Source organism: Humulus lupulus, chromosome 3 (genome assembly GCF_963169125.1).
Source record: "Humulus lupulus chromosome 3, drHumLupu1.1, whole genome shotgun sequence".
Classification (NCBI taxonomy): Eukaryota; Viridiplantae; Streptophyta; class Magnoliopsida; order Rosales; family Cannabaceae; genus Humulus; species Humulus lupulus.
The window spans coordinates 19,681,996-19,702,167 of NC_084795.1; the positions used below are offsets into that span (position 1 = coordinate 19,681,996).

Consider the following 20,172-nt stretch of genomic DNA (forward strand, 5'->3'; position numbering starts at 1 on the left):
AATATTATAAATAATGAAAATACAATATATATATATATATACTTAAACCATAATTACATCATCAGAAACAGATTTATATGCATTACCATTTTTATATGATTACAAAGAAAAATTATGAATCAACAAAATCAGTATCATAAATTATTTTATACGAAAAATTTGAATCATTTGCATTTCACAAAAGGTATGTATGTAATAAGATCAGATTTAAACCTGTATCTCAATATTCATCAGCAAGTTTTTGGAGAAGGGAGAGGTATTTAGAAGATAGAAGAAACCAGAAAAATTAGACTATTAATGCAGCTCCAACCCTAATAAAATATATGGGACAGCTATAAAAAGAAGATACACCATTCGTGGGCTATCAGAATCAAAAACTTAAAAGCGAAAAATCAGATGTGCAAACAGTTCCATCGTTACAAAATGACACTCAATTAACTCAACCAATCAACCTGCACAAAAAATACCCTCACAGGTGAGGGCAAAAAGGATGCCCTCACATAATAAATATCCTATATTTTGACCTTGATTTATATAACTACGTCTACATATTCATTTTATTTTTTTGTTGGAAAATATAAGGTAGGTCCACCAAAGATTTATTAAATAAAATCTACGTAGATACTTAAACACTGCAACATCATCCATTTAATAAATTCATCTCACAAGACTTTTTGTTTTTTTTTCCTTATATTATCTGCATTGAATTGCTCAACATGATCAACTCGTTTACTTTTCTGAATTTAAGGACTATCTCCAATTAACCTTGCTTTCAGTGAGCCATTGGCCTGGCTAGAGTCACAATTATTTGGATTTTTTTTTTAATTTAGTGTAGTATTTGGTCGAAAGTGTGAAATCAGATATTTGACCTTATCAAATAATTAAGAGTAATTAGTTGAAATGACTTTTTTTTTAAATCATTTTGCATTCTAGTTTAATTTTTTTAATTTTTTTTGAAAGAATATGGATATATATAACTATTAAATAAGGGCACGTATGTACTCAATTGTATTGATTATGAGAATACTCATACTTGGTTTTAAAATTTTCAATCCATAAGTTTCCCATTTATAACATTAACATGCATTGCATATTCGTATACAAATATATATATATATATATATATATTTATGTTGACCTTGAACATACGAATACAACTACGTCTACGTACGTACTTTTCAAAGATTTATTAAATAAAAACTACGTACGTTCGTACGCGTACTTCAATTGCAACATCATCCGTTTAATAAATTTGTGTCACAAGACTTTTTTTTTCCCAATATTATCTGCATTGAATTGCTCAACATGGTCAACTTATTTGCTTTTCTGAATTTGATATGAATACCACATGTTTGTTAAATTGCTCCAAACCTTGATTTCAGAGCTCCATTGGCAAGAGTCACAATTATTTTATTTTTTTTAATTTATGGTTGGTATTGTATTATTTTAAATTATGTTTAATAATATATTTAGTATTCACTTGTAGTTTTTATATGTAAATATATAATATTTTAATAAAAGTTAGTACCAAATATAATACTATATAAAAAATTCTATATACTACTATATAATATAATAGAGAGTAACAAATAAAACCTTAGTACAGTAGTTAGTACAAAGTATCAAAGCTAATATTTTACTTTAGTAAATATTTGATTTGATAAAATATGTATATAGCTATGGACAAGTCATGTACTCTTGAGAAAGATTATAAGAATACTCATAATGGGTGTTTTAAATTTTCAATCCATGATAATAACTTTCCCTTTCAGATATATGGATCCCACCACAAACAAAGTCTCGTGATTTAACTTCTTTTTAAAAGATAAATTAAAGCAAGAAGGCACCATATATGTGTTTTATTCTTTCAATATGTGTAGTGTAAGTAATATATTTATATATATATTCAAGATCGAGTTGTTTTTTTTTTTTTTTTTTATATAGGTATAATATTATTTATTCACAATTATTCATTTTTATAGTTACAAATTAATCGTTGACATTTAAGGCAAATTTTACGCGTAAATGTCCAACAAAACTTAGAATATCACATCGGAGAATATTATTAAATTTGTGAGCAATGACAAAATACCTTTCTTACAAAATTTATAAAGAAGAAAAAAATCAATTTCTAGAATCTCTCCTTTTTATAATTATCCCTTAAAAAGAAAACCTCCTTCTTGACGCACGTACGTGTTATATGAGCCGATGATCCTATCTGACGTATATGGAAGAAATTATGTAAGGTTTGAATTTGACAATTTTAATTGAATAACATTTTCCCACACTTAAGCTTAAAACGGCAAACACCAATAAGATTAATTTCCCCAAACTCATTTACTTACACGTAATTGGAATAACTTATAATTAGATTTATTTCCAGTTTAATTAGTGAATCAATATCATAATAAGCTGTTTATTTACTATCAGGAGGAATCGAAATTGTATTCAACAATTATTTTACCTTGGAATTGAAATAAATAAATTACAAGTTATAGAAATACCATTAAATAAAATTAATACAAAAAATAAATTCTAATTTTGACTTTTATTATAAGGACAAATTTGTGAATACATCATTAAATTGATAAATGAGAATAGCAATCCCGCCCCAACCTCATATAGGATTGCCAATCTTATTTCTTAATATCCTAAATTTAGGTGAGACACACATATATAATTCATTCCCATTCTTAACTACATGTAAGTACAGCATTAGAAAGAGTATCTAACCCCATTATTCACTGAGACAACTTGTGGGTTAGCTGTCCGAATCTTAATTTATAAAACTCTTTTCACTGTACATGTGTGTACAATTTTGTGTACTTTTGACTGCTGACTAATATATAGTTTTGAGCAGGGCTAGCTATATATCTTACATAATCTCTCTCCCTCTACATATCCATCCATCCATCTATCTATCTATTTATCTATAAATACAACACACTCCCAAATAATTCTCTCGTACCAATTTGCCCATTTCTCACAATTTTCATCCTTAAACATTAGTATCATCATCACCTTAACCTAGCTAGCTATTTAGAGCAACTTATATATATATATAAAACAATGAAGCTTGAGGTACAAGTTATTTACGAAGAGAGAATCAAACCCTCGTCTCCAACCCCAGATGAGCTCCGCCGTTACCAGCTCTCTTTCCTGGACCAAATTGCCCCTCCAGTTTACATGCCGCTGGTTCTCTTCTTCCCCAAACGCCCAGATTGTGATCTCACCAGGGAACAACGCTGCAACCGTGTCAAGCATTCCTTATCCAAGGCCTTAACCCTTTACTATCCACTAGCTGGTAAAGTCAACGAAGCTGAGCTCTGCGTTGACTGTCACGACGAAGGAGCTTACTTCGTCGAGGCCGAGGCAAACTGCCACCTTTTTCAGATTCTCGAAAACCCTGATCCAAACGAGATGGAGATGTTTCTAGCTGTGGAGGTAGCCGACGACAGAGTCAACGAGCTTCCCATCGGAGTCAAAGTCACGTTCTTCGCCTGCGACGGCATGGCCATCAGTCTCTGCCTCAACCACAAACTCGGCGACGCCTTGTCGTTTATCATGTTCCTCAACGCATGGTCGGCCCTCGCTAGAAACCAAAACGACGACGTTTGCACAACCCCTCCTCCCTTGAGCTCCGCCGAGCTTTTCCCGCCGAAAGAGCTGGCTGGCTACGCCTCCAAACACGGTATTATGAAGAACAATATCGTGACAAAGAGGTTTGTGTTCCAAGCCGATAAGATCTTGGAGCTGAGAGACAAGTACGCCGACAAGAGCAGCGTCGAGTTCACACGTAGGCCCACACGTGTGGAAGCCTTGTCCTCTTTCATTTGGCGGCGGTTGATGATATCCACTCGACCGAAAGACCAAACTGACGATAACAGAGTGTTCACTGTTCTTCATGCTATCAACCTCCGTACTAGGGTTGACCCACCGTTGCCGGAGAACTATTTCGGTAACATAAGCAGAATAGCGATATCGGTGCCGCCGTTGGAGCCGAACAAGGACGGGAACTACACCATAGTGAGCCACGTTAGGAATTCGATCAAACAGATTGATGCCCAGTTCGTTAAGAAGCTTCAGAAAGAAGATGATCACTTGAGTTTCTTGAAAAAAAGACTGGCCGATTTCAAGAGCGGTCAAGTTGTTTCGTTTAGCTTCACCAGTCTTTGTAGGTTTCCGATATACGAGGCCGATTTCGGGTGGGGAAAACCCGCTTACGTCGGGTCGGCTAGATTGTCTTACAAGAATTTGGTGGCTTTCTTTGATACAAAGTCCGGTGATGGAATTGAGGCTTGGGTTAACTTGTTGAGTGAGGACATGGCTAAGTTCGAAGCTGACCCGGAGATCCTTGCTTATGTTTCGCCAAATCCAATCCTTAACAAAGCAAATATTTGATTAATTAAAGGGATGCATGTTTTGATATATTTAATTGTTATTATTATACATGTGTGGTTAATCTACGGTTTTTAATTTCTTTACGTGATGTTTATCATAATTATTATTATGCAATAAGTTTGTCATCGTGAATTGTGAATTAATTGGCATAAGATGTTTCATAGCTATACATATAATATATATGTAAGATTGTTAAATATATTCGTTTAAACCATATATATATATATGTATGTACATGGTGGTGCTCATTAACTTGTGCCAGTACTTGAAAGCTGTTACGATTGTACTGTAGACATTCCCCACATAGTCATCTCTCTTTGTGATTTAGTATATATCCAACGTATTGTTTTATAAATTCAATTCGTATACATATGAATATATGTTATATATATATATTCACCGTGTAGTCATATATATACATAATAAAGTTTCCAAAGTATTACATGTAGAAAACAGGAAAGAAGGAGCTGGCTCAGACTTAAAAATTAATTAATAAAACATTTTAACTAGAGAAAACTTTTACTGATATAGAATATTAATATGTGCAGGTAATTATTATAATTATAAATACAACCCATTTTGATGTAGTCTTTTTGATGCCGGCTTTTGACCAGCAGATATATATAATGCACTCCATTATTTGTATAATTTCAATTATTATGCTTGAAATTATTTGTATTATTTAATGATAAGATCGGTATTGAAAAAGAGACTGTCTAAACATTCTATCTCAATATAGTACAACTTATAATCTATTATTATTTACTACTTCGATATATGTATATATTCTTATAAAAAATTTCATCACCGTATTAATTAATTTTATTGTGCTCGTCCCACTCTGCAGGATTGCAATTTTTTTTTTTTGCATTAGATATATAACTACAAGAGCCTGAACAGTAACTTTTGTTTTTTTACTCGTAATACCTATTAAAATATACAAAAATAAAGTAATATGGTTAAAAATTAAACAGACAAGAGTTAAATAAATATAGCTAAATATATATATATATGTTGAATATATCTTTGAAATGTAAAGCTCGATCACACTTCTTAGTTCTTTTTTAATATGGCGGAATTAATTAGTCTCATTGAATAAAGTTTTGGTGGCCACTTTCATATATTTTAATCGATCTTTGCCTTGTAACAGTTAATATTCAATACACAAGAAAACAGTATTACTAAAATATATGGTATATAGTGTGATGATGTATATGTGTGTAGAGACTTGAATCTGTTGTCGTATTGCTGACGAATTTTTCTCAAAAATATCGATACCAACTTGATCTCTTATATTTTTTGCCTTTATTATTATACATATACAATTATATCGATAAAAAATTTATATCATTTTCTGTGGGCTCTAGCAAGTTTGGTATTATATTATTTTTCTTTTGTCAACGTTACGACTTATTACTATTAGAACGTCCAATTACTATATATTTGGAGTGTAGTGGCCGAAAAGATTGGCTTGGCCATATTACAATAGAGGTTTCAAATGGGCACTCACCGCTGATATTCATGAAAATATGTTTTCACACTACAACAAAATAGGCATTTATTGGCTATATGGGAGAGACATTGTAGACATTTGATGTCTCCCCCTAGGGGAGACGTTATTGGAGGGGCCATCTAAAGTGGCCCTATGACGTCTCCCATGGGGAGACTTTATAGACATCCAACGTCTCCCCCTGGGAGACGTCATAGGGTGTACGTGTACAACCTATGACGTCTCCCAGGGGGAGACGTTGGATGTCTACAAAGTCTCCTCATGGGAGACGTTATAGGTACCTACAACGTCTCCCCATGGGAGACGTCATAGGATTTTGTATTTTTTTTTAAAAAAATTAAATAATTATTTTCAGTATATTGATTAATAGAATTAAATATATTAATTTTTTTTTGAAATAGAATTAAATATATTAATTAAAAAATCTAAATTATATACAAATTTAAATTTTGAATTTTCATTAATAAAACCGAAATGTGTATATCTAATATGTTTTTGCTAGCTAAATATACAAAATTGTAATATTTGTTGTTAAACATACAAAATTAACAAATATTACACTAGCTAGCTAAACATATAGTAAGAAAGAAAAAGTAAAAGTAAATGACAAAAACCTAATATGTGGGACGATGACTTTGAATTATCGGTAGCATATGGTTCGTCCAGTGTTGTCGCATTTCATTAATCTATGCTTGTGTATATGGCGTAGTGTTTAGCTACAAAAAATACAAAGTAAAATATATTAGTTAATCAATTATTTGATTATATATACTTTAATAATAAATAAATTGTTAACTTTGTATAAATTTATATACATACATCTTTCTTCAAGTAACGTCCAGGTCGTGAATGTTCAATGTAATCCTTGAACATTCTCATCACATAATATCCACATGCCACATTGTCTGGTTGGTGCGGACACTAATATTTAAATAAAATATCAAGCAATTAATTTAAAAAATATCAGTAAAATTCAAGTATAATTAAAGTTGTAGTTTCTTACTTTCGGTTGCACAATTTCTATATTATTTGGAATCTCGGGAGGTTTTGGTAGACTAGTCAGAAAAAGGTTGAAAGCATTGACTATTATTGCCACAATTTCATCACGGTTTTCCAGTTCTGAGTTCACCGGATCACAACAACAAACGTAATATGCACACTACAACAAATTTTATATACAATGACTCCCTACAATGTCTTACACCATTGGTGTAAGACATTAAAACTTATCAGGGGTTTTAAATGTCTAATAGTGTAAGACATTGAAAGTTTTTATTAATGACTACAATTGGAAGACATTAAAAATGGTGGAAGACGTTGGAAATAGGTTGAGAAGTGGCCAGGGAGACATCTAATGTCTCCCACTGGGAGACATGGGACATGTGGCACGTCTCCCACTGGGAGACATTGAATGTATAGAGGGGTACATCCAACGTCTCCCACTGGGAGACGTGGGACACGTGGCACGTCTCCCAATGGGAGACGTTGGATGTACCCCTCTATACATTAAATGTCTCCCAGTGGGAGACGTGCCACATGTCCCACGTCTCCCAGTGGGAGACGTTGGATGTCCCCCTGGCCATTTAATGAATTTTGGGTCTTTTTCTTCCTCATAACACCAAACAAAGAGAGCACACCAAACAGAGAGCACGAAAGGGGGCTGCGATTTTAGGGTTTTCAAGGTTAGTTTTTTTTAATTTTTATGAATTTTAGTTAATTATTTTGATAAAAAATCATAGGTTTAGCATTAGGATGAGTAATATACATGATTTTGTGTTAGTTTTACATTTGTATGCATTTTTTTCTATACATTGTTAGATTTATTTGTTTTTCCATGGAGGTTTTTTTATAGATTTAAGATTTCATAGTTTTTTTTTAATTTAACCTATCACATTGTATATATTTCATTATAATATATATGTTCATGATTTTTTTAAATTTTTATCATTATTTATTTAGAAATTTAGATATATTTTTGTATATATATTTAAACTTCTTTTTTTTTTAAATTCTAACTATTTTGTTATATATATATAGTTATTATGTTAAAATAAATTTATTAAATAATTTTAAAAATATAAATATATGAAAAAATTTATGTTTTTGTTGATTATTGAGATTTTAGGTTATGAAATTTTTTATTGATTTTTTGTTTAGGTTATAATTAGTGGCTCATTGGAGTTTTTTTTTATTTGTTTACCAATCATTTACTTATTAGGAATTTAGTGATATTTGTTTAGTAATGTTTAACATATTAATTAATTTAATTTCGTAGGTTGTGATTTTGGTGGTGAGATTTTAGAGAGTACTTTGCATCAAAACTTCTATATCTATCAATCACACATTTGAGGTTATTAAGTTTCTAAAATTATAATAATAAGTTATATATTGCTAGATATTTAGTGATATTTTATTTATTATTTATTAATTTATTTATATTGGTTTGTGGATTTAATAGCGAATTCGATTACTACTTGAAGTAATTTTGCTAGCTTTTGGATTATTAATTGCAAGCGGTAAATATATATTCTCTTACTTTTACTTTTAATATTATTAAACAAATGTTAGAAGAGTTTGAATATCTTAAATATTCATCCATAGTGAAGTAGGTTCTGAGATTAAAATTGTGTGCTGCGGTGATAACGGAAGGTTAAGAACTTGTGTGTATTAGTGAAGTAGGTTCTGAGAAATTTGACTGTGTGCTGCGGAGCTATAAGGAAGAAACTTATTGTATGTTGTTTGAATTGTTTGTTTTGCTATTCACATGTAGATGGTTAGGTCACTATTATAGGGGAAATGCTGCTCGATTTTATCTAGGATAATAAACAATTAATTTTATATAGGCATTCTATAAGGAAGAAACTTATTGTATGTTGTTTGAATTGTTTGTTTTGCTATTCACATGCAGATGGTTATGTCACTATTATAGGGGAAATGCTGCCCGATATTATTTAGGATAATAAACGATTAGTTGAGAACGGGCATTACTTGATTGAACATGCGAGTCCCGGGCATTACATGAGAACGGTATTATTAATTAAAATTTACAAATTATTTTTGAAACTATAAATGTAATCAAATAATTAATTAATATATTTTACTTTATATTTCTTGCAGCTAACAAGCACATCATATACAGAGGCACAAATTGATGAGTTGCGACAATAATGAGCGACATATATGTTGCCGATAATCCAAAGTTACCGACCTCGTTGATAGGTTTTTTTTTTCTAACTCTTTCTTCATACACAATGCAATATTTGTTCATTTTGAATATGTCTAACAAATATTGTATTTCTTGTATATGTCTAACAAATTTATTTTTTTCTTTCAATTTAATTGATTATTAAATCAATTTAAATTTAGATTAAAATCATTTCAATTTAAATTAAAATAATTTCAATTTAAATTAATATTATTTCAATTTAATTAATTATTAAATCAAATTAAAATAATATTAATTATAAATTTATTTAATTTATTTTTTTAAAATTTGGGAGACTTTCAATGTCTCCCATTGGGAGAGGTGGGAGACTTCCCACGTCTCCCAGTGGGAGAGGTTGAAAGTCAAACATTGACTTTCAACCTCTCCCACTAGGAGACGTGGGAAGTGACTCACCTCTCCCAATGGGAGACGTTGGATGTCTCCTAGGAACTTCCCACGTCTCCCATTGGGAGAGGTGAGTCACTTCCCACGTCTCCCAATGGGAGAGGTTGAAAGTCAACATTTGACTTTCAACCTCTCCCAATGGCAGACGTGGGAAGTGAGGCACGTCTCCCAATGGGAGATGTGGGATATATACCTACAATGACCCTAGCAGCAACGTCTCCCCAATTGGGAGACATTGTAGACTTCCAATGTCTCCCAAATAAAGTCATAAAACCTCTATTTTGTTGTAGCGGCATATGGGGCCAATATAATCAACATCCAATGATCACTGCACAAGAAAAACAATACTTGGTATAAGTCTCCAACGCAAATGTTATAAGGACTAAGTATCTGGCAGTAACAAATTTTTGAACTTACCCATGGTTCCAGGGGACAATCATAAGTTGCTCACTTGATCTTAATTGACGATAGCGCTTTAACAGACCTTGAACACGCTCTTCAAATGAACTTCCTTTAGTGGCTACAACATTAGGATTGACAAATAAAAACTTATTTTGGCGCCCTTGTTCTACCAAAAAATTGTATAACAACCTATTAAAAAAAGAGTAGTAGTCAAAAATATAATTTAGGAAATTTGTTGTTAAAATAAATCAAATAAGAAAGGTTAAGTAAAAAAATTGTGAGATACCTCATGTAGCAAACGACAACTCCTTGTCCAATCTTTTCCATTCGAATAAATTGAAGTATGTCCTCTTTGCATATGTAAAGACTTGAAATATCCTGACCGAATACATCACTACAAAAAAGGAGACTTTTGCCGGCGCAAATTTGCGCCGGCAAAAGTATGGTTTTGCACTGGCAAAAACCATGGAGTTTTTGCCGATGCAATTTTGCGCCGGCAAAGAATCGCGTCGTATCTCCGTCGCTAATTCCACTTTTTCCGACGCAAATATAATGCGCCGGCAATGGCCTTTTTTGGCGACGAAAAAATACGCCGGTAAAAATATGAATGCGCCGGTAAAAAAATCTGTCACGATATTGTGAAAGACACTTTTAGCGGCGCAATAATGCGCCGGCAATAGTTTAATTTTTTAGTGGCGCATTTTTGCGCCGGTAAAGGTGTATATGTGAAGTTAAGATTGAAACTTTTTGCTGACGTAATTTTGCGCCGGTAAAAGTATTTTTAAAATAATAATTTTGATTAAATTACTAATATTATTTTCAATATATTAATATTAATTAATAATTTTCAATTTTAATATATTAATAATTATTTAATTTTTTAGTAATATTATTTAATTAGAAATAAAATTAAAATTAAAATTTTATAAATTAATAAATAAAAAATTACAACTATTAATATTTATTGTCTCCACCAAACATGAAAATATAAAAGTAATTTAGTAAAATAAATGTCTCATAAATTAAATTTTAAATAAATAGAAAAAAAGTTCTACAAATGAGTACTGGCCGCCTCATCATTCCCGCCCCCGTCAGCATCATCGTCCTCGTCCGAATCCTGGTCTGGTAAGTCAACAGTAAAACCAGGAGCCAATTGACCAACCTGCTTCAACAAAGCACTGAGCAGGAGATCTTGACGCCGTTGACGACTCTCAAGTTTAGTCGCATGCTTCTTTAGGTTCTGATTTTCTTGCATAATGTCCTGATTTTGCTGCAAAATGGTGTCCACTTCAGGTGGCAATTGCCCGGACATTTGAGAAGTTGACGAAGATGCTGCCCTCTTTGCGCCAATTGCCTTCAACCTAGGCAACCCCCCAAACCCTTTCTTATAACGCGAGCGGGGTCCAAGGACATCTGTGACAATATCCATATCAGGCGGGAAATGACTGTCGACATTATCGCCGACATAAGAAGCAGCAGATGATGCAGGGGCCGTACTCTGCGATGCTCGATGTTCGGTCATCTCATTCTGCACAATAAAAATCACGTATTTCGAATTCCAATATAACATTATTTGAAAACCTAACTTATAAATTTTTAATATAACAACATATAAAATATAACTTTATTATCTATCTGCCAACATCCTATCATTAATGACTGCAGACCAGTGATTGAAAAAGAATGTAATTAATTTTGTTCCCGTATCAGGGAGCAAGTGGGCTAAAGTAAATTTGGTCATGAAAATCCATTTCTGATTGAAAATCATGAAGATATTATTGATATATACGGTAGGTGCAGTTAATTCCATTAATGGGGAATTTACGTCTCCAAACATATACATCAACTACATTTGCATGTTTTTCATTCAGAAATGGATTTTCATGACCAAATTTACTTTAGCCCGCAAGCTCCCTGATACGGGGACAACATTAGTTACATTCTTTTTTTTTATCTTAGTCCACAATCATTAATCATAAAAATATTGGCACATAGATTATAAAGATTTCATTGTTAAAAATTTAATTAATAATTAATAAATAATTACTAATTGACAACAACCAATTAATAATTAATATTTATTAATTATTTACTAAACTTTTTTAAAGTTAAATGATCATAAATTAGTTAAGGTTATGCAACTTACATGTTTTGTCGCCGCTGCATCACTAATCCACTTATCCTTCTTCTTGTGCAGGTGCTCGAATGTGTCGATCATGCTCGGGAGCTGGCCAGTAGATGGGTCCATCTAAAAAAGCAAATTATTTAAACATTGTGACATTTATAATATTTTCGTAAATGTAAGGATATAAGTTATTATAATTTACGTGATCATAAACATGGGCAACGATGGATTTGGAACCGTGTCCTCCTGGTATGGTCATTTTAGCTCGAGCTTCTTTATTTTTCTTCGATATACGCTTCAAAAAGAAAATAGTACTCATTAATCTAAATTGTAATTTTATAATTAAAAATTAATGTAAAATCTACGGCATACCTGGTGAGAATCAGAAGCCCAAAAATCACACAAAATTGCCCAATCAGAAGAAGTAATCGACACAAAAGGTTTTGACTTCGCTCTCTCATTGTCCACCTCTCCTCCAACATCTACCCAGTGTTTCTTCATCGTGTGGCGCCAATCAGTCAGATGTTTTTGCATTTGTCTTACCATGGCATCGTTGATTACTGGATTGTCTTCTGGATAAATGAATTTTTCCTAAAATCACAATTAAAATTGGAATTTGTTAAAATATTATGAAGATAGACAAAATATTTAATAACGAGTTATTAAAGGTTTAAAGAATGCTTACAGATAGTCTCTTTCGAATAACTTCGATATCAGCTGGTTTTACTTGTTCCCAAGCTAGTGTAGTTAGGGGTACGGTGCTACGCAAATAACGAGCCATGGAATTGTTGAACCACTTGCCGTACTTTTGAATAGCTTTTCCAGTTTCTTTATCAAACTCTACTTTCAAATGACTAACTTTTTTTATGGCCAGCTCCTTCTCGATATTGGCACCGTAATAAGCTCCCCTGCCTCTCTTGGAGCCACCACCTGTGTCATTACTTGTTTCGGCCATTCTACATTAAAATATTCATTAATTAACTAATTCAAATTATGTATGTCTGTTGTTTTTTGTTATAAAATTAACATTTATTCATTATGGTATTTCCAAACCTATCCTATTCCGACCTAGTGGATACCTTGGAGATAGTAAGGAGTCATGTACTTCTCCTCAGTTTTTTAAAATGTTTCTCAAACATTTTAAAAAAATGAGGAGTAGTACATGAATACATTATCTATCCCCAAGGCATCCGCTAGGTGCATCACTATTGTTTTTTGTTATTGAATTAACATTTTATTACTTATTGTCTTTCCCAACCTACCCTATTCCGACCTAATAGATCCCTTGGAGATAGTAAGCAGACATGTGCGACTACCCATATTTTCAATATATTTCATCAAATATATTGAAAAAATGAGTACCAGTACATGAATACATTGACTATCCCCAAGGCATCCACTAGGTGCATCACTATTGTTTTTTGTTATTGAATTAACATTTTATTACTCATTGTCTTTCCCAACCTACCCTATTCCGACCTAATAGATCCCTTGGAGATAGTAAGCAGACATGTGCGACTACCCATTTTTTCAACATATTTCATCAAATATATTGAAAAAATGAGTACCAGTACATGAATACATTGACTATCCCCAAAGCATCCAATAGGTGCGTGTGTAACTATATCTGATACTATCATTAATTAATAATAATAAATAAAGTTTTCATTGAATTAAATAAAAAGTTACATACACTTGTTTAAATTACATATCACTGTCCTCATCATCACTAACTACAACATCATTACGAACATCACTATCACTATCACTATTAACTAGAACATTATCGTCATCCTCATCGTCTTCATACTCGGCCAACGTGTCGTCTTCAAATTCAACTTCATCATCGACAACAAATTCATCTGAACCTTCGCCAACCAAATCATCAACGTTGTGCACTTCAGTGGCATTGACATCAACCCGATCATACTGAAGATTATCAAAAATTGGAAGTTCTACCCACAACTGAAATGAAGAAGAATTAACTTCTTGCAATATTGGTATATCATTTGTGGTCTCAGTTTCATCAACATCGGAATTTGAGAAATCCCATACATTCCTTAGAATGTATTCATTAACGAGCCTCCAATCATCCCCATTTTTCACATCTCGAAGATAATACACCAACTTCGCTTGAGATGCGAGAACGAAAGGATCATCTTTATAACATTCTTCTTTCACATATACGCTCGTAAAATTGGATTCCACTTTAATTCTACTTGTATTGAACCATCTACACTTGAATAGGACAACACTGTAACCCATCAAGTAGGACAATTCAATTACTTCTTCCAAAACTCCATAGTAGTTCACTCCTTCCTCACTTGGCACCATTACACCGCAATTTTGTGTTTTAAGCTTCATATCACGACCACGAGTCACAAATTTCACATCATTCACTATCATCCCTGGATATGAATACACGGTGCCGCTTGATTTGTTTGCGAGAGCATACAATTCATTATTCACTTCAGTAGGTGTTGACTCATGCAAACTGTTCACCTATCAACATTAACATTGAAAGTTAGTTTTGGATTGATTAATTGGGGTTTCAGAAAAGAATTGACTAATATACATACTCTTTCTTTGAACCACTGAGGAAAATCAGTTTCTTGTTGAACTTCAAGATTCGAGCCCCCCCGTCTTCTTAATTCATCCATATGCTCACTACAAATGAACAAAAAAACTATGATTTTGGCATTTACTCGGTATATAAACCAAACATCATTATTGAAAAAATACTAGAAAACACACCTAAGGTAGTCCTTAATTTCGGCACAATTGTTCAAGATATACCACTCAGCCTTTTGCTTTAACTGCGGATTGAGGAGCATACTTGATTTCTTACCAAATGGACGACCAACAGCCTTATAAATAGAATATTCCCGATTTGGTTGGGATTCAATGCGATCGTCATTCCTCTCAGGTCGATTGAATCGAGTCTCAACCCCCCGCAGGTACATTGAGCAAAAGGTTAAAGCCTCGTTCACCACGTAAGCTTCTGCGATTGAACCTTCCGGACGTGCACGATTTCTTACATACTGTTTATAAACTCCCATCGAACGTTCAATGGGATACATCCACCTAAAGTGCACGGGACCGCCAAGAATTTCCTCTTTCGGAAGGTGCAAAACCAAATGCACCATAATGTCGAAAAATGCTGGAGGAAATATCATTTCCAACTTGCATAAAATGGTGATAATGTCTGTCTCCATCTTCTCAAGGTCTTTAGATTTTCCCTCTAAGTTCAACAAAGTTCCCAAGACACTGTCGCAAACATTCTTCTCAATGTGCATTATGTCCAAATTATGCCTCAACAATAACTCCTTCCAATAATCAAGCTCGAAAAATATGCTCTTCTTCGACCAATTAAGTTCAATCGGAGCCCTTTTGCGTTTCACACCACCAAATTCTTTGTGTTTCCCAGGATGTCTAATCAGCAAATTCTCTAATTGCTTCAACACATCATCACCGGAGTAATGTTTTGGTGGTGGCCTGAGTTCCTTGTTACCGTCGAATAGTGCTCGTTTGCTCCTCCATTCATGATCCATATCAAGAAATCTCCTATGGCCAATGTATGCAATTTTACTTCTAATCCCTACAGAGGGAGTTTCTTCATTGCATGTGGGACACGCCTTGTACCCTTTTGTGCTCCACCCAGACATCATAGCATAAGCTGGGTAGTCGTTAATGGTCCACAAGATTGCTGCACGCATATTGAATAAGGTACTATTGTATGCATCTCTTGTCTCGACACCATTCATCCATAACTCCTTCAACTCATCAACCAAAGGTCTCATATAGACATCGATATCTTTTCCAGGTGAAGAAGGACCTGGAATAAGAATAGACAACATTAATGACTGTGGTTTCATGCACTTCCACGGCGGCAAGTTGTATGGGACAAGTATCACAGGCCACATGCTGTAAGAGTTGCTCATGTTCCCAAAAGGATTGAAACCATCTGTAGCCAACCCAAGCCTAACATTTCGAGGTTCGGCTGCGAAAGATGGGTACAACTCATCAAGGTGCTTCCACGCCTTACTGTTAGCGGGGTGCCTCATCACACCATCTTCCCTTGGCCTTTTAGAATAGTGCCATCTCATATCCTCTGCAGTATATCTGGAACTGTACAGCCTTTTCAATCTCGGCGTCAACGGAAAGTATCGCATGACCTTATGGGCCACTTTCTTCCCGTTCCCACGATTATCTTGCCAGTGACACTCACCACAAACCGGACAGAATTCCAAATTCGCATTCTCCTTCCAAAACAGTGCACAGTCATGCTTGCAAGCATCGATGGACTCATATCCCAATCCAATACTCTGCAACTTTGCCTTCGCCTCATAGTTAGACTTAGGTAAAATTGTTCCGTCAGGCATAGCGTCGACTAACAATTCCAGCAAACCATCAAAGTAATGATTGCTGCACTTGTTAATTACTTTGAGATGCATCAGCTTCACCAAGAAGTTCAACGCGGAATACTTTTGGCAACCCGGGTACAGTTCACTTGACATCTCCTTAAATAAATTGTCATACTTATCGTGATGTTGAGGATCATCTTGGGGAGGATCATTATAGTTTCCAGCGGGAACGTCATCTTCAGCGTAAACATCCTAAAGGATATCCGCTATCTCATCTCTATCATGATCTCGTACCACAGCTGGTGGCGACGGCAGCGCCTCTCCATGGTAATGCCACACTTTGTAGGACTGTACGATGCCATTGTTGAATAAATGCATCGAAATTGCATTTATAGGCTGGAACTTAACATTCCCACATTTCTTGCACGGACAGCGAACCAAACCCCGATCGTTCAACTGATTTTTGGCGATATCGAAGAACTCCTTAACACCATTTCTATACTCCAGAGACCAACGATTCCTCGCACTCATCCAGCTCCTGTCGCTCGCCATCTTTAAGCGAAATAATTAAGAAAATATTAATAATTGTCTTAAAATGAGGGAAATGATAGTCAAAGTATTTCATGACTGTTTGTCTCCCTAATTATCACTAACTGATAATAATATCCTATCCCTGGCAAAAATAATTATTTATAGAGATATTTGCGGCTAAATTACTCAAACTTACAACTTACTAACACTTACATGACACGTGACACCACATGATTGGTACACATTATTATTATTATTTTAAATAATTTTTCATAAAAAAAATCATTTTATATTTTTATTTTAAAAAAAAAATCCAATTTATTGTTTTCCAATTTAAAGGTAATAAAAAATAAATTTTTTTTTTCATTTTTTACAAAAAAAAATAATAATCAAATTTGCTGCTTTTAATCAATTATTTAGGATTAAGTAAAAAAAAATATTTAATCTTAAATTATTGCTTAGATTTTAAACAAAATTACTTAATCTTTAATTGCAAACAAGTAGACAAAATGATAAATAGGAAGATTTTAATAATAATAATAATAATAATAATAATAATAATAAATTAAAAAATTTGATGATATTAACAATATAAAATTAAATTTAAAAAACACATGTATTTTTCATACTTAATCTTAAGTTGAAATTTTTTTTGAATTTTTTTTAAAAAAATGTAAATTTTATTTTTTTGTTAAAATAAAAATAAATTAAAAATTATTTTAAGAATAATAACAATGTAGATCAATCATGTACTGCCACGTGTCCGTTGACTAGTCTACTTTAACATTTACTTATTTATTACTTTTAATTTAAAATTAATTTAATTATACATTAATCTCCATTTTGTAATTTTTTATTAAATTCTTTAATTTGTATTGGATTATTTACTTAATCAGTAATAATTTTATTATATTTATATTTTATTAAATCATTTATATTTTTAAAATTTTCAATTACAAAACATCTAATATTAATGTTAAAATTAATTATTAATTATTATGATTGGTAATTTTATTTTATTTAAATTATAGTTTAAAATTATTTTTCTGATGAATTTTTAATTATACTTAAATTTTTATTTAATTAATTATTAAACTTTTATTAATTTTACTAACTCCAACAAAATTTGGGCAGCATAACGACTATATTTCAAACTATCCCAAAAATTGAAAAACTTACAAATTAAACACATATATAACTAGAATATTCCCAGAGCAATATACAGAACATTCTCATAACATGCACAACATAAACCAAGATTAATAACATATATCAAATCTTTTTATATCATTTTATATCAGTAACATCAAAACAATTTATTTAATAAATATTTATAAACAAATAATATTTAATATAAAAAGTATAATATATATTTTTTTAATATACATAATCTAATCTATTTTTTTAATATACATATTAAGCATTAAAATTAAAAAATATACATACTCAAATCAAATTTTTTTAATAAATACTAAAATCGTATTTTATTTTTCATTATTAATCTCATTTTTATAAAACTACACATGTTTATTTATTTTTTTAAAAGAAAAATATAACTATAATACCAAATATCACACACATACATTTATATTAATCAATTTTCTAAAAAAATTTAACATTAAATAAACATATATACACACACATTTACACATATACATAAACATATATCCATACATATACTGATATGCATATATATAAATATATATATACATATATTCAGATATATAAATATATACATATACATATATTCAGATATATAAATATATACATATATATAAACTGATAAATATAAATATATATATATATATATAATCAGATATATATTAATATATATAACGAAATAAATAAATATATATATTCAGATATATATACATATACTGATATATATAAATATATACATATATATAAACTGATAAATATAAATATATATATAATCAGATATATATTAATATATATAACGAAATAAATATATATATATATAAACCGAAACATATATATATATATATATAAACTAACCTTTTTAGTCTTATTTTACCGAGAGGAGCTACACACCTGTTTATATTAGGGAGAGAATAACAAAAAAAAATACAATTACAAAACAAAATATAGAGGAAAAAATCCAAAAATGTTAAAAATACCGAATACTAACCATGAGAGATAAGCTTCACTAACCTTGAGAGAGAAGCCACGGTGGGATTATGGCTCACGGTGGTCGGAGAGATTATCACAGAGGAGAGAGAGAGAGAGAAGCTTTGTTTCGAAACTGTAAAACTGAAATGGGGAAGAAGGAGGCTCGGGTGGCTGGGTATATCGTTATAACTTTTGCCGGCGCGTTTCGTTGCGCCGGCAAAAGTCTAAAACTGCGCTGGCAAAAGTGTTTAAGTAAACCCTAAAATAAAACAACGTCGTTTTAACTATCTCGACTTTTGCCGGCGCGTTTTTGCACTTTTGCCGGCGCAACTAAACGCGCCGGCAAAAGTATGCCCACCTACCTTATTTCAAACGTGTGAAAATTTAAAAAATACGTTGACTTTTGCCGGCGCATTAGGTGAAATGCGCCAGCAAAAGTTTTGTATGTTTTATTTTGAAAATCTGGCATTACTTTTGCCGGCACAATTAGTGGTTGCGCCGGCAAAAGTAATGCCAGATTTTAACACGATACTTTTGCCGGCGCAACCCCCGAATTGCGCCGGCAAAAGGTTTGATTTTTGCCGGCGCAATTCACGAATTGCGCCGGTGAAAGTAATTTTTTCCAGCGCAATTCGGAATTGCGCCGGCAAAGAACTGGTTTCTTGTAGTGCATCCTCATCTATGCCTGGATTGACACAGTCATTGTCATTCCAATGAGATATAATATTGTATATCTGTTCCAAAGGACTGGTGTCTTGTGTTAGAGGATCACTCAAACATTGTATTCTTTCTCGGGGTCGTTGTGTTGAAGGAGCAATTGGTCGTTCTGATATGTTATTACTTCTAGAACAAGTCTGTAAAATAATATTAATAATTAGAAAATTTACAAACAAATTGAAATATATAATAACAAATATGATTATATAAACATGATACATCACCTGTTCATGTATATCATCAGATACGATGACCAATTCCTTAGGCCATGATATAGGATGCCCAATAGCCTGAATGACTATGTACATATGCTGATCAGGTTTTGCATAAGGAAGAGGTGTCGCCGGCTTAATAGCGTCAGTAATCACCACTTGGTAGTTGT

The 20,172-nt window shown here is 32.4% G+C and overlaps 1 protein-coding gene across 1 annotated transcript; it reads left to right on the forward strand.

Moving 5' to 3' along the window:
* The first annotated feature begins 2,936 nt into the window (after positions 1–2,936).
* On the forward strand, positions 2,937–4,566 carry LOC133822286 (stemmadenine O-acetyltransferase-like). The gene has a single exon (XM_062254571.1). It carries the CDS (start codon positions 3,070–3,072, stop codon positions 4,399–4,401), a length of 1,332 nt encoding a protein of 443 aa, XP_062110555.1. The 5' UTR covers positions 2,937–3,069; the 3' UTR covers positions 4,402–4,566.
* The last annotated feature ends 15,606 nt before the right edge of the window (positions 4,567–20,172 follow it).